Source organism: Odocoileus virginianus, chromosome 13 (genome assembly GCF_023699985.2).
Source record: "Odocoileus virginianus isolate 20LAN1187 ecotype Illinois chromosome 13, Ovbor_1.2, whole genome shotgun sequence".
NCBI lineage: Eukaryota > Metazoa > Chordata > Mammalia > Artiodactyla > Cervidae > Odocoileus > Odocoileus virginianus.
In genome coordinates, this window is record NC_069686.1 from 24250435 (window position 1) to 24265945 (window position 15511).

Sequence of the window (15511 nt, forward strand, 5' to 3'; positions counted from 1 at the left end):
TCTAAAATACAAACCAACAACATTTTCTCTGTTTTTCTTCTAGGTAGCCCTGTGATCATTTCTTCCTATTCCATGCATTCTTGCATCTTCTGAAAGCAAGCAAGTTATATCTGGAATTGTAGTGGTTTTAAAATTATTTGATGCTCATCCCTTCAAAAGTTAAAGTCTAATCCCTTTTTCTTAAATGTGAGCTCTTTTTAATGACTAGTCAACAGAATATTGCAGAAGTGACAGCATGTGACTTCAAGAGTAGAACATAAAAAGAGTTTCCTCCTTGCCCTTTGCTTTGTGTCTTGTGCTCTGGCAGAAAAAGCCAACTGCCATGTCGTGAAAGTAATCAACTCTATGGCGAGGTCCACGTGGAGAAGCTGAAGCCTTCTACCAACAGCCAGTAAGGCTGAACTGGGACCTCTCACCAATAGCCATGAGAGTGAGCCTTATTAGAAGTCAATTCTTCAATCTTAGTCAAGATAACTGTCTCCCATCAACATTTTGATAGAAATCTTTTAACTAACCCAGGGCCAGAACCAGATAAGTGGTTCCCAAATTTCTGACCCAGAGAAACTATGAGATAATTAATAAATGTGTATTGTTATAAGCCACTGTTCACATTTCTGGATTGTACACTATTCATGTTCCTTATTATTTTAAGAACAGGTCAGAATTAACAACAGGATACTGAGAAGACTGAAATATTGCAAAAAATAGAAATAAATGATTTTTTTTGTTTTTTCCCTTTTCCTTTTCTCTTCCTCTGGGGGACTGAGTCAATCAGTCCACCCTAAAGGAAATCAGTCCTGAATATTCATTGGAAGGACTCATACTGAAGCTGAAACTCCAATACTTTGGTCACCTGATGTGAAGAACTGACTCATCTGAAAAGATCCTGATGCTGGGGAAGACTGAAGGTAGAAGGAGAAGGGGATGACAGAGGATGAGATGGTTGGATGGCATCACCGACTTGATGGACATGAGTTTGAGTAAGCTCTGGGAGTTGGTGATGGACAGGGAAGCTTGGCGTGCTGCAGTCCATGGGGGTGCAAACAGCTGGACATGACTGAGCCACTGAAATGAACTGACTAGGGGATTGGAGGTTACTTTTAATGTGAAAGAAAATGAAGTCTATAAATTGCAGACTTCAAAATATTGGTTACAATAGTCCTTGTTCTATTCCACTGAGTTGGGGCCTGGTCAAGCAACTTAGTATAATAAATTTAACATATAAGAGTCTGATCCCTCTCACATAAATCTATTGTCTTTTCTTCCTCAACCACTGGGTCCACTATTTCCTGGCTTGGGATGGTCTACTTTCTTCTCACATCTCAGTTAAAGATATTTGCAGGTCTGAACTCTTTGACAAAGCCTTCTGTGATGATCCTTACAAGTGCAAAGCAACATTTCCATCTTGTGAACTTTACATATAACACTTTGCTTTCACATTTTTTTCACTTACTCTTTTTATTCCTGTTTGAGTAAATGTCCTATCATTGCGCCATATATATTGTCCTACCATCGATCCCAGGCCTCCAGGACTCAGTAGACGTGTGTTGGGCATAGTTCATTTTACACAGAAATGATAACAAATGATTCTTGAGTTAGTGTTACTTGTTCATATTGTTGTTTCTATGCAACAAATACTGATGTACTTTCAATGGACTGAGATGATCATTATTTTTTTCTTAAACTCCAACTTGTAGAGAACCCAAACGCGAAACGTTTTCAAGTGACAGTATTGTTAGTATTTATAAATAAAATGAATGACTGTCTAATAGCACTGCCATGCTTTAGCACAAGAACTGAAAGATGAAAGCCAAAAATGGTCCTCTCCATGGAACAGTAAGGGGTACAGAGATGAAGAACAACTTTGGTTCAAAAGGTATTTTAAGAATTTGTGTTATGTGCCAATTACAGTTCAATATAGCTGGAAAAAAATCTAAAATAATGTAAGCAAATATTAAAAAGAGTTCATGTAGATTTCTTTAGTCTGATCTATAACTGACTCCTGCCATCATGAAGAATTGAAACTTGATTTAAAAAAAAAATATACAAAACATTCCTGATGGTTACATTATCTTTTACTGAAAATGAGAAAAATGTTTTACCACATACCACCAGGTTTCCAATGACCATGACCATCATGAAGACAGTGAGGCACATGGTTTGACCGGCGACCTCCATGCAGTCCCACATGGTCTCTATCCACTCTCCACACAGCACCCGGAACACAATCAGGAAGGAGTGGAAGAAGTCATGCATGTGCCAGCGGGGGAGCTCACAATCATTGGAAATCTTGCAGACACATTCTTTGTAGCTCTTACCAAAGAGCTGCATGCCGACCACGGCAAAAATGAAGACGATGATGGCCAACACCAAGGTGAGGTTACCCAGAGCCCCTACAGAATTGCCGATGATTTTAATTAGCATATTCAGGGTGGGCCAGGATTTTGCCAACTTGAAAACTCTAAGCTGAAAACAGAAACAAGGTCATTACTGCTCTGCATTTGGAAGAATTTGTATATTTGTTTACAGGTAAAGTCTACAATGTCTCAGTTTTAGGTGATGGGTTATTTCTGTGCCAAACTGTTGTCTATATTTTTCATTCTGAAATAGTATATATTATAAATAAAATAAGAATACAGTTTTTTTTAATTGGCATTTAAATTCCAGAATCTTACATAAGCATTTATACTATTCTTTTTGTTTTTCTGTAAGGAACTGAAATACCTAAAATTAATGGTGATTAAATTCACAGAAACTGCTTCAGAGAAGTAGAGGCTCTAGTAGAGTCTCTCATTATTTAAAAGCCCGAAGTGGATATATTTTTCAGTGTACCTGAAATATGCTGAAATGCACAAGTGTAAACAATATTAACACTTCAATTAGGGAAGATACAAAGGAAAAACCAACTAATTTCTTTAAATCTTAGACTGCTTTGACCTTTAGCATGTTGTAATATTAGGCTGTATTTTAAAGGAGATTTATTATATTCAAATAAGAAATACTTGAACTTGAATAAAAAGCTGTATTTTGTCAACCTTTATGTCTTCAGTGATTTAGTTAATCAACTCATTATAGTGCGTAAATGGCTTGCCACCTCTATGCCTGATACATTGGTTGTATTAGCTCATAAAAACCTCTAGAGTATGATTTACCCTTAAACAGTATCAGCATTTTATTTCTGATGCTTCTGTAAATATCAAGCTAAGAGTAGTGCATTATTTAATGGCAACTAAGTGACCCAAAGGAGCAAAGATAAGAACCAAAATTTTTAATTTATTCCCAGAGAACAATTAATGCAAAAGAGCCTGATATACTAAGAAAGACATTAGTGATATTATGCTTTGTACTTTCCTAGACTCCATCACATTATCATAAAGACTTACTAAGCTTTTTAAAAGTAGTTGCCCATATTTACTTGTTATATAATCACTGCTAATTTTTTTTTTTCTTTTATTCTTCTAACTTCAAATGAGATCCACAGCTAAAGACTAGGAAAGGAAATCACAGCTCTAAGGATCTTAACAAATATTTGAAAGTAGTAAGGAAATTTCTAAACAGACTTGATCATAAATTCTTGAAATTAATCACCCTTAAGGTAGGTTGCCTATAGGAATCTATCTTTACTACCTATATACAATGACTGTTGTTTGAAAATAAATCACAGAAAGCTGGAGCCAATTCAAATAAACAGCACAATAAAAAATATCAAATTTTAAATGGAAATGGGTCCAGTGATATTTTTTTGTCTCTTAATTTAAAAAGATCCCTAAACTCATTAAATATAAAGAACAAATGAAGGATCCTTTCCTTAAAATTAAAATATTATACAGGCAACTTTCTTAGTGGATTTGGCAACTTCCTGACCTGGCTGAAGGCACAGATGATAGGAGCTCTGTCCTCTTTTCTGTGCCTCTACCCAGTCCTGAGTCTTGAATTCTATGGGGGCAAATTGGGCAACTTCATAATCTCTTAGCCTCTGGTAGAGAGAAGAGCCCATCCAAAGCCCCAGTCAAGTCCCTTATTATGGTTAAGCAAACCCCATATAGCTGAGAGGTATGTATTGTATTGTTTAATTTGATTTGGGATTATGTATGACCTCCATTTTCTCTCTTCCCATTAGCCTTGACATTCAATTACTAAGGAGAGAATTATTGGCTGTTCATTTGAATTAAACTTAATCTGTGCATTAAAACTGTAATGAAGAAGAAATTACCATCTGCTTTGTTAGAAACATATTCAAACAAAATTAAAGCTATGGGAAATCTTGAAATTTTTACAAGAAAAGAGTGACTACTAATTACATTATTTATAAAAATATTATGGCTACTCTCAGTTAATTTACCAGTCGAAATGATCGGAGAACTGACAGTCCTTCCACATTTGCCAAACCAAGTTCCATTAAACTAAGGCTCACAATTAAACCATCAAAAATATTCCAGCCTTCTTGAAAGTAATAATATGGATCCATGGCAATTATCTTGAGAAACATTTCTGCTGTGAAGATCCCAGTGAAGACCTAAGTGAGAAATGTTTATTACATGAGTGAAGACTCTTGAAAGCATAAATAACTATTAAGCAATTTAATTTATTCCCCAAAAATCACAATTTAGTTCTGAGTTTTAAAAATTGGTTTAGACCCAGGAAATTAGTATCCTCAGATGGTTTGTATTCAAGCTAATATTTAATTGTTTACTATAGTTAAGGTTTATCAAGTGATAAAGAATATAAGAATTAAGACAATAAAACTAATATTCTTACTTTTATATTCTTAAGTGAAAGGTTCAGGTAACTCATTGCGGTCAACACCCTGACTTTGCCTCTGATCACCCTAGCTTTCCAAAAACTCACCAAATGATTACCTATTAGGGCCTTCTAGCCCTAGAACCAGATTGACTGGCTTAGAAATGGTTCTGTAACTCCAACCAGGCTGATGGTATTCAATACTTGGGCTTGTGTTAGAAATACTAGTTAGGAGGCATACTCTTTCTGCTTAATGAGCTGTGTCAGTAGGATAGAAGTTGGTCGAACATTGCCATCAATAGAATATCCAGCCAGAGATGAAATAAACATACTGGGAAAAACCTCGCAAGAAGCTAACTCCCAATGACATTGATTGAGAACTTGAATCTAGATAGATTAAAACCTGGAGCTATGCCCAAATGGACTTTAGTTACTTGAAGTAATGAATTATTTTTTAAAATTTATTTTGCTTATTTTTGCTTAAGCCCATTTGAGCTGTTTCCTAATACTCATCTCCATAAAGCTTATTTTATCCCTTGCTCACTTTTTTATAGATAATGTTGAGGTGATTCCTACATATGTGAAAAAATTTGGACTAGGTAACATTATTGTCCTTTCCTAAAGTTCTGTGATTTTTGGGCACAGCTTAAAACAGTCTCTGAAATATCTTTTAGAGTCTCTGATACAGTATTTAGAGCTTTCATTGCTCTTGTCAATTTCTCATGGGTATCGATTCCCTCACTGTAAAATGCAGACATTCATAGTATCTACCTGAGGACTGACTTTGTGGGTACCTACAAAGAGGGATTTAATGTAAACCATTTAGCACAATGTCTGGTACAAAATAAGTGGTCAGCATATATATTGTAACTTTATCAGTTAAGACCTATCTGGTTATAATAGAACAATAATGGTTAATTCAGAGTCTAAAAATATTGTGTATCATCCTTCAGAATATATCATTTACTATGTATACAGAACCTGTCTATATGTTCATTTATCAAGGTGGGAGGTTCATGAGAACTTAATAAACCTCTTACATTGATATCAATATATTTTTGTCACCTGAATTTATTCATTTTGACTTTCATTTCTATCACTCTACCAAGTAGCCACGAATGTTAGTACAGAATTTTAAGTAAAAAAATATGCAAAACTTAATAATTTATAAATCCCTAAATGTATAGGACAAATTCAAACAGAAATAATAACTTCTATATGATTTTTCTTCCCTTAAAAATCTATCTTCAGGTATGAACAGATATTTCAAAATTATCTGACTTAATTTGTTTGACCAGTGTAAACATGTCTGAAAGAGTCTCTTCTAAATACCTGAGGAGCACAACAGCATTTTACCATAGATCTGTCCCCTGTAATTCATAATGATCTTTTTAATGAATGGGCAATTTATATTTAATTCTAAGTCAAACTATAAATAAAATCTTTGACTCTTTTCTACTGCTTAACTGAAGCAGTATAATTTGTTATAAAAGAGTAATGCTGAACTTTTGCTGCCCAAGTAAATATGGCCAATTAATTCATATTTAATTTGAGAGTGATGTGTGAAATTCATTAAAGTAACCATATATCCTTTCAATGAGCAGAGTAACGCTCAGCGAGCCTTACCAGGTTCCCAACTGACAGCACACTGCTAAACTGCTCCGTCATGGGATAATGCTCCATGGCCATGAAGAGGGTATTTAGGACAATGCAGATGGTGATGGCCAGGTCAACAAAAGGGTCCATCACAACAAGGTTGACAACATGTTTCACCTTTAACCATGGCTTACAGCAGTCCCAAATCAAACACATGTTAGCAAATTTATACCAGCACGGTGGGCATTTCTGTCTGGATTCTTCAAGTTCTGGAAGAAAACAGAATACTTATGAAAACTGCTTCCTCCCTTTTAAGAAGCCTTTGGTTTAAATTGAAAGTGACTCAAAAATTTCTGAAGTTGTTAAAAGGCATTATAGGTTAATTTGATGGTTGAGCAGGAAAGCACTGATAGACTAGCTGTCATAAAAAATGTGGAAGGGCTAGTAAACTTTACAAATGTATCTTAGTTAAACGTGGTTTCCAAGAGTCTATCTATAACATTAAACTATCTGATAATTATCTTCAAGGCTATCAAAAATTAATGTGTAAGACTTGTGTCGAGTATACTTAAATGTCATCTATGTTCCAGATAGAGCACTTATATTATGAAAGACTATCTCTCAGGAGAAGTCTTTAAAAGCTTTATTAGTCATGATGAATTTCAGTTTCCTAGATTAGATATGTTTTTGGGGTATTTTAATGAAAGAGTTCTGTCAGTATCACCAATCTTGAAAGTTTCTGGTTAAACCTAATTAGATATAGTATTACATATTAAACTCAGCAAAACTCTTTTTTTCCGCCACATTTCTTGATTAAAATAGACGACACAAAAGAAGAGAAATATCCAGTCTAAGAAAGTGAGATTCTCACTGTTTCACAAAATGCGACTTATGCACTACTGGTAAAATGCAAGAGGATTTTAGATGGAACATAGGTATAATTAATAAATTTTCATGAAATGCATTTATTTTAATGTGTTAAAATAACAATCACACCAAACCTATGATAAAAGATTTCATATAAAGACATTTACTTAAGAAAAAAATATAATGATTTCAAGAAGAATTTCAACTAAATAATAGGAGAGAAAAGACAGAAATGCACAGATCTTTAAAGTGATGCTCAAAATACTGAAAAAGTAAATATTGGCAAAGAATTTGGGAGAATTAGAAAGTGGGAAATTATATACTATTTTCCTTTGGTATATTTATCTCAATCAATTATTGAGTGAGAAAAGGATACAGTTGTTTTCTGCCAGTATCACACTCTATTAGTTGCTCAGCCAAATATGAGACCTGATTAGCACTAAAGCTCATGAGACTGATGAGCACTAAAATTGAGGAAAAAACTTTTTGTTCATCAATAGCATAACTGACTCTGGTGGGTCAATTTAGTATTACTACTGTGGCAACTGGAATATCTCTCCAAATCTGGGACAGTTTACTAGAAATTAAACTTTTTCAGGGAATTCATACAACGGACAAACACTACCATAGGTGGTGATTTTTGCTTCGCTGATAGACATTTACTACTAATTTTATAAAGTTTGTTACTTCACTAAAGTAAATTAATTTCCTGATTATTTTTCACAGAATTCCATTTAGAAGCAGATGCTTCAGTTGTGTCTTTAGATACTGAAATACTTTAAGTACCCAGTTTATTTCCATTTCTCTCAATATGTAATTTTGTAAACAATAAGGAATAGTTAAGTTGTAAATCAGAACAAAAATATAGTTTTTATGTGCTGTTTTGTAGATGCTTTTAAGACTCCCAAATAAACTCATGTTTATACTGAAGATTAAAGGACAATATCATTTACAGTAAATAACTAAAGAGAACTGAAAAAAAAATCTCTTTGCCTATGTACAGTCAGCATAAGTATTTTTTTAAATGCTACTTGCAATTTAGTAGATAAAGAGAAGCAAACGGAAACTGTGTGGCAAAAAATAAGAGACAAGTTCAAAAGGGAAAACAGCCAATGTTGCTCATCTTGACACCAGGAAAAAGTGAAGCCGAGTTGTTAAGTTCTAAAATAAAATCATTCAATTATTCATGCCAAAAGGAAAAAAGAATTATCACACTTTGAAACAAAACAAAGCACTCAGGAGAGAACTACAGCCACATCTCCATTATTCCTGGGTGGGTTATCCACACTGAGACGCATTTACAACTCAGTTTAGATCTTTGCTGGCTTCCCTCAATTCCCCAGTGCTTCCACCTCAGCTCTCACCGTTCTTCCCAAAGATGTGACCAGGAAATATTTCCATGTGGTTTTTGCATTTTAAAAACTTGAAAAGGAAACAATTCATTTCTGTGTATCTCCTACAGTGTCATTCAGTAGGAGGCTATTCATTACCCTGGACAATGGAGACCCAGCTGTAGTTCAAAAGAGGGAAAACAAAAGTTGTCAGCGTGGGTCAACAAGCCTGGCTGAAAAAAGCAAAGGTAAACTAAAACACAGTTAGACTCAGAAGGAAGGATCCCCAGATAAACAGATTATGTCAACCTAAGACACTTTTCCACCATTATCAGGAACCAAAAAGGACTATATTAAAGACAGTTCTAGTTGCCTGTGTGCACTATGTAACTAACAACCAGCCTTGATTAATGCCAGATTCAAAGTGTTTAAATATAACTGAATAAAGAAAAGTATGCTTTGCATTCTACACAACCAGTGAAAAATAGAATGAAAACTCAGCCATTGTTCCTCGCAAAAGTATCAAGTTAAAAGCTCTGAAGATATTAAAGTCAAACACTCAGTCTCCTGCTTCCTAAGTTACTCTTATCTCTAGGACATCATTTCACTCTAAGAAATTCCATGAGACACATATTCATGGAGGGCGATATGGGAATGTGTGCACTCATTTTTAACTCCATATCTTAGTGGATAAGTTCAATTTTGTGGTGGTGGCTTGATGTTTTTAAGTAACTTCTTAGGTTAATTCAAACTTAATGCCATCAGTAGTGCAAATTAGTGTTAATTAAGACTTACCCTGTCTCCTTCTCTACTTCTTGCTTTAGGGAGCAGACATGCTGCTGACATCGGTAGCAGAACCACTGGCAGCTTCCTCTCAGTGGTTTTGCTATGGCAAGGAGCAGAAGACCAGAGAATCTTCAAAAGATTTACCTGGAGGGACAGGGAGGAGCAAGCTACTGGCAGCTGGGGGGGAAGAGGGAGTGCAAGCTAACGCAGGCGAGGTTGGGGAAGAACGTACTGAGTTTAATATCCCATAGAAATCAGTGAAAAGATTTCTGATATTGCATTAGGACATTACGAATGTTGGGACTGTAGCAACTGACATGGCTGTGATATATATGGCCATCTACATGGTGAGATTTTCCTGGCTGTGACTCTCAGGTTTTGGGTATTATTAAATATCACGGGATCTTTGCATTTAGACTGGAAAATAATTGTTCCAAGAATCTATCGAGTATTACGAGAAACTACAACTAACAGAGAAGCATGAACACATGCTTGTGTTCTTTCTCATTCTCCATCTTTCTTCTTCCTTCCACACATCTACACACACACACACACACACACACACACACACACACACTTGGGAGGGGAAGGAAAGGGAGGGTTATAAAGGTGAAAGGGAGAGAAGGGCAAAGGAGAGCAAGGGAGGATGATAGAATACATTTTATATGAAAGTATTTTCCAAGGTGAAGTTGATAGTTGATGTTTGAATTCATTAACAAGTACAGAAAGGCATAAACATGTGAATTAACAAAACAATGATAAAGCAACCAATAATACTGGTTATTGACTGCCTTCTACATTCCAGGAACATAGGTGTTTTATGGATGAGGTCTTATTTAGTCTTTACAACAATGTTATTCTAAACATCATTATCAATACTAACTGATGAAGAAACAGCTACAGAGCCACAAATAGATACAGAGTCAATAACTGATCACAAATCAAGCTGTCCCCAAATTCTTTATTTTGGAATTATAACATCCAGACCTCTTAACAATGTATTAACTACTCATGTATAATCAGCGACTAAAGAGAAAGTTGAGATATTATTAAACTCTGATCAGAGAGAGAGGCAAAAGTAGTTTTCAAGATTTTGAAAACTTTGCTTCAAAGTGGTTAATATTAAACCCTAATTTCCACTTTTTTTATTTATACTTCTGGTTAAATCAAAGGAGTTTATAGCTTAAGTCTCAAGCAGTTAATACAATTCAACTGTGTTAGCATCACTATAAAAATAAACATTTATCATTACATTCCTTTTGATGTCATGCACATGACAAACTTCAACAGTTTAAGAACTTAATCTACCAAGGTTATATTCCAGGTATACCTTGAGTTTGCAGTAGCTTTTTGGAGGCTAAATGTAAAAATCTATATGAGACAACAGAATTGAGGTATTGCATGTGGATTTTACTTTTATTTAGTAAAAGAAATAATAATATCGTGGTATCAATTCAGGGAGAATTTAACTCTTAGAATTTATGAAAGTTTTTTTATCACCATTACCAAGGCACCACCAAGTAACTGTGCTGTAAGACTTCTGACATACCTTCCATGGTGTTGGTCAAAATACTAGCCATACTCATTGCTCTTTGCCTTGCTGAAGGATCTTCCAAAAGATCCATGGAAACGTGATAAGAACTGGACCGTCTCTTTCTTATTTCTGTTTCAGTAGTTGTGCCCTAAAAATAAAATTTCATATGAAATAACTAGTATTTTTAAAGGCCAAAGTGTTCCCGCAATAGGTGTTATTTAGCCAAATATTCACTATGCTTTGTCAGATATAAACAGCTCACTAAGACATTGCTAGAATCATCATTCTTGGGAAGGGTTTGAAAGCCCATCATATTCTCAGCATTCAGGGATGCCTGGGTTTGTGATCAAGATGGACTTTTCTAATCCATCCATCTTGGAGCTTTGGGCTGGAGGCATCTTGCTTCTTTTGGGATAGATAACCTTCTAGCATTTCAGTCAATCCTATCTAGAACTTCAAACTGAAGCATATTACTCCTTGATTTACTCACATATTATTAGATCTTTATATATATTCATGTGGTTCAATGAATGAAAAGAACTTTACAGGTTTCCCTAATATGCATCAGCAGTAGCACTCCTAAAGTGTGAATTCCATGTTAAAATGTTTCTGTTCATTATAGACAGGTACAGATACAGGACTGCACATATGATTTTGTATAGAGCAGATGGGACTAGATGACCTTTAAGCAACCTCATTTTTTTACCTTCACACTTTGCCTTTCCCTGATGAGGCTAAATATTTTCAACTCTAAGAGACAACTTTTTGATTTAAAAAGCTTTATTTCAGAGAGGGGTTATTTTTTTCTAATGAATTTTACTTTTCTTTCATAGTAAAATTAATTTTAGGTTGACCTAAATGAATGTTCATCCTCATTAATGACAATCCTATTAATGGAGTGGAAATTCTGCTTTTGACTATGTATGTATTAGAGGTAACAAGGTTAATAAAATAATGTTTATTACTGATAGCACAATAAAGTAGGTGAACAGGACTCATATTGCTTATATAAATAAGGAAAATCCTCAGAGGAATAAAAGTGACTTCTTCTTTATTATTAGCACTCAGACTTGCATTAGAAATGCTTGAGTCTTGCCCCTTTTTTCTCCTGTGATCGCTAACTTCATTGCTTGAACTCTTGAAGTGGAAATAAATTTCTGCCCATATTGAAATTCTGGTGAGTTTATTTTGGAATAGAAAAGAATCAATTCATCATATCATTGCTAAAAATCAAAGATCCCCCATTATGATGTCTTGCCTTAAATTAGAGTTTCAATGCCAAGGATGGGTTCTCTTCTAAGTGTAAGATAAAGTTATAAAATTTAGTTTAATTATTATTTAGTTAATTATTAAGAATGTAACATCCTATTAATGTTGCATCAGAACTGAAAATATTTTGCCTCATCAGAGAAAGTCAAAGTTTGGAGGAAAAAAAATGGGGTCACTTAAAGGCTATCTTGTCCCTTCTGCTCTGTACAAAATCATATATGTTATCCGATATTTGTCTAATTTTTAGTGCTCGATTTCAAACTCTCTAATGATATTACCAAGGAAATTCTTTCTTAAATTGCTTCAGTTGAATTAATGTGAAAGTGCAGGATATTGTGTGCTCTGGAAGGTAGCATTTGCCAGCTGCTTATTTTCTGTTCTTTCTCTCTGCAGTCTTGCAAAGCCACATCTGTGGTCTGCCTCTGCGTCTCCCGCCACACCACAGTGCAGGGCCCTGCCTCACAGCACTCGACTGCAATGCTGAAGGGTGGACACCAAGCAGCAGGGAACGGATACTAAACTAGGCTTTGTTTCAACTGCCCAAATTTGCCTTCAGAGATTTATTCCCCGCTCTGTGATAGGACAGGAGTGATAATTACTGATAAGCGCTAAATATTTTCTGATGGACTGAAATTCTCTTGCATTTATGTAAAGAAGTTGTAGGTTTATTTTCGTGTTCTCAATTAACATTTATCAAGATCAGAGATACACATACTTCAATATGTGTGAGGATCATGTGGGATGCTTGTCAAGAAAGAAGAAATCACAGATTCCTGGCCTCTTGGTCTTGGTCTGAGTAAATCGGAGTGGGCCCAGAAATCTTCATTTCTTTCTTTAAACCACTTTTGTGAAGTATTATCAACATGTAAAAAGCTATGTATACTTCACACTCACAACTTGATGAGTTTAAGAATAAGTGTAAAAAAAAAAAAAGAATAAGTATATACCTGTGAATCATCACCACTATCAGTTCATAAACATTTCCATCACCTTCTAGTTTCCTTCCACTGCCTTATCATTGTTGCTGTTGCTATTTGGGTTGAGAACACAGCATAAGACCTATCTTCTTAGCAATTTTAAGTTACAATTCAGTATTCTTAGCTCTAGGCACTATGCCATACAATAGGTCTCCAGAACATTTATCTTGCATAACTGAAACGCTGCACCCTTTGGTTATCAAACTCAGAGAAGCAGAGGAGAATGGTGGCTGCCAGGGGTGGAGGGAGGGGGAAATGAAGAATCTCCATTCTAAGAAGTATCCCAGGGAATTCTGTGGCAAGTAGTCTGATGATGAAATATATCTTGAGAAACACTGGGTAAAAATGAAAGGGTTTGTTTCCTTAACCATCTCTTCTTTTCCATTTAAGAAAATTTAAAGAAAATTAGTGGGAGGTAATATTGCAATATGGATAGAATGTAGAGTCAGTAGCCAGCATATATAGGGTCAAATCCTAGCTCCATCATGCACAGGCCTCAGTTTCCTCTCAGTAAAATGGAGATAATATTAATAACTATGATAAAGTATTGTTGTGAGGATTAAATGAATTAATGCAATAAAGTGTTCTGGACACTGTCTGGTACATAGTTAGGCATGATTATTTTTTAAGAGAAGTTGGCATTCCTTTTGCATTTTTCCAGGTTCTTTCACAATAAAGTTCTATTTTTATTCATGATTTGATCTGATTTTAGGATACTTGAATATGTTTCTGGTAGAAGTGCTGGGGAGAGGCCAGGCAAAAAAAGTAAGGATGATCAATGGCTGTTTCTATAATTCAAAGTAAGAAGTTCTGTTAGGTGACTGAAAGCTGACTCCATGTGATTTTAATGTGACTGACAGAGCTCATCCAACTATAATGAGGAAAATTTTGCAAAAAAAAAAAAAAATCATACAAAGAAGATTTTAATATGATTTGGTAAACTATAAAGTATAACCAAATTGCTAGAATTTTTTATACTGGCAAATGAAATCTTATTTAATACCAAAGTTAAAAAGCATTTATGTTTTACAAAGGAAATGTCAATAATATATCCCAGTGTCTGGTATTTAGCTGAAACTAAATTCCACTAAGTTCTGTATGCATGATTTATGGCCATTATGTTTATTTAAAAAACTCAGGACAGTAATATAAAAATTGAAATCTGCTCTAAGTTATAACACATTACTTTACCAGGTACTTCGAGTGGCTTCTTTACCATATACATGTACGATGGTCATTTGGGTGCTAAAATGTTATAGCACCTTGACCTGCCAAGAGGAAGAACGTTGTGTTGAAGAATTTAGATGCATTTAGTAATACTATCTACTTCAAGTGCAAGTATCAAGTACTCCTTTTAAAGGATTAGAAATAACAAGATGCTTAAGATGGGTATTTATATCATTTCTTGCATTTATTTTGCTTATATTAATTAAAAATAATGCATGATAAATTGTTGCTGTATTTTTGGCAAGTTTGATACGGTGGTAATAATGATGGAGATCTTCTCATTATAGTCTGTGAGATCCAACCTATGTTTTTAATTCATTTGTAGAAAAGCCTGAAAGGAACAATTTGACAAAATAAGTTCATAACTTGACTGAACTGACCCTTGGCCTTTGAAGAGTAGGCTCACTAAAACTCACACAGGTGGGACTAGAAAACCAGTCCCGCCTGCACCAGCCACACCTCCCTCCCCACGAGCTGCAGGTTTCCCTGGTCTCACCTCTGGTAGGAGCTGCCCAGCAGGGGACGTGAGGGCAGAGGGGCCCCCGACCAGGGAGACCACGCCGTTGCAGTCCACGGCACTGTGCATCTTCCCGTTCACGGGCAGGATGGGGAGCGCCCTGGAGGCACGGCTGGCCTGGCTGACGTTGCTGTGGCGCCGCTCCCCGTGTCTGTGCGGCACAAACAGAGAGTCTCTTCTGCTGTCGTTGTCCTCAAAGGTGCTGTGCTCATCGTCCGCAAAGTCATTCTCAGAGCCAATATCCTTGGCTCGGCCTCGGAAGCTGAAAAGGCTCGCCCGACTGTTGCGTCTTGGAGAGAACAGGGAGCCACGGACGCTCAGTAAAGACTATCAACCGCAAGGAAGGAAACAAAAAACCAGATGAACAGAATTAAGTGTTCTGGAAAGTATGAGCCAGGACTCATCGCTTCATAGCTGCTGACTTACCTAGGATAAGGCATTGGATGGGTGTGATCAAGGGCTTATATGGTAACTGCTGGTGGCATTCTGGAACTTTCTCCTGGGTTCAGCTCTTTTATTTTGCTTTCCCTGTTTCTTCCTTCCTTCATTTTCATCTTCTGAGCTCTGATTTTCTGTCATTTTCTTCTATGTTACCCATGACTTCCGAGAGTCAGAAGTACCCCTGAAGACTGTTCTGTTTCATTTCTGGCACTCAGAACTGAAATCT

General features: G+C 35.7%; 1 protein-coding gene across 2 annotated transcripts in view; it reads right to left on the reverse strand.

Moving 5' to 3' along the window:
* SCN2A (sodium voltage-gated channel alpha subunit 2) overlaps positions 1-15511 on the reverse strand; it is a 136250-nt gene that overhangs the window by 39403 nt on the left and 81336 nt on the right. For both annotated transcript variants that reach the window (XM_070476116.1, XM_070476115.1), the window contains exons 12-16: positions 14824-15171; positions 10870-11002; positions 6367-6605; positions 4343-4516; positions 2110-2466 (exon numbers count right to left, since the gene is read on the reverse strand). In XM_070476116.1, the coding sequence (XP_070332217.1) occupies positions 2110-2466; positions 4343-4516; positions 6367-6605; positions 10870-11002; positions 14824-15171 (1251 nt within the window). The remainder of the gene's footprint in view (positions 1-2109; positions 2467-4342; positions 4517-6366; positions 6606-10869; positions 11003-14823; positions 15172-15511) is intronic.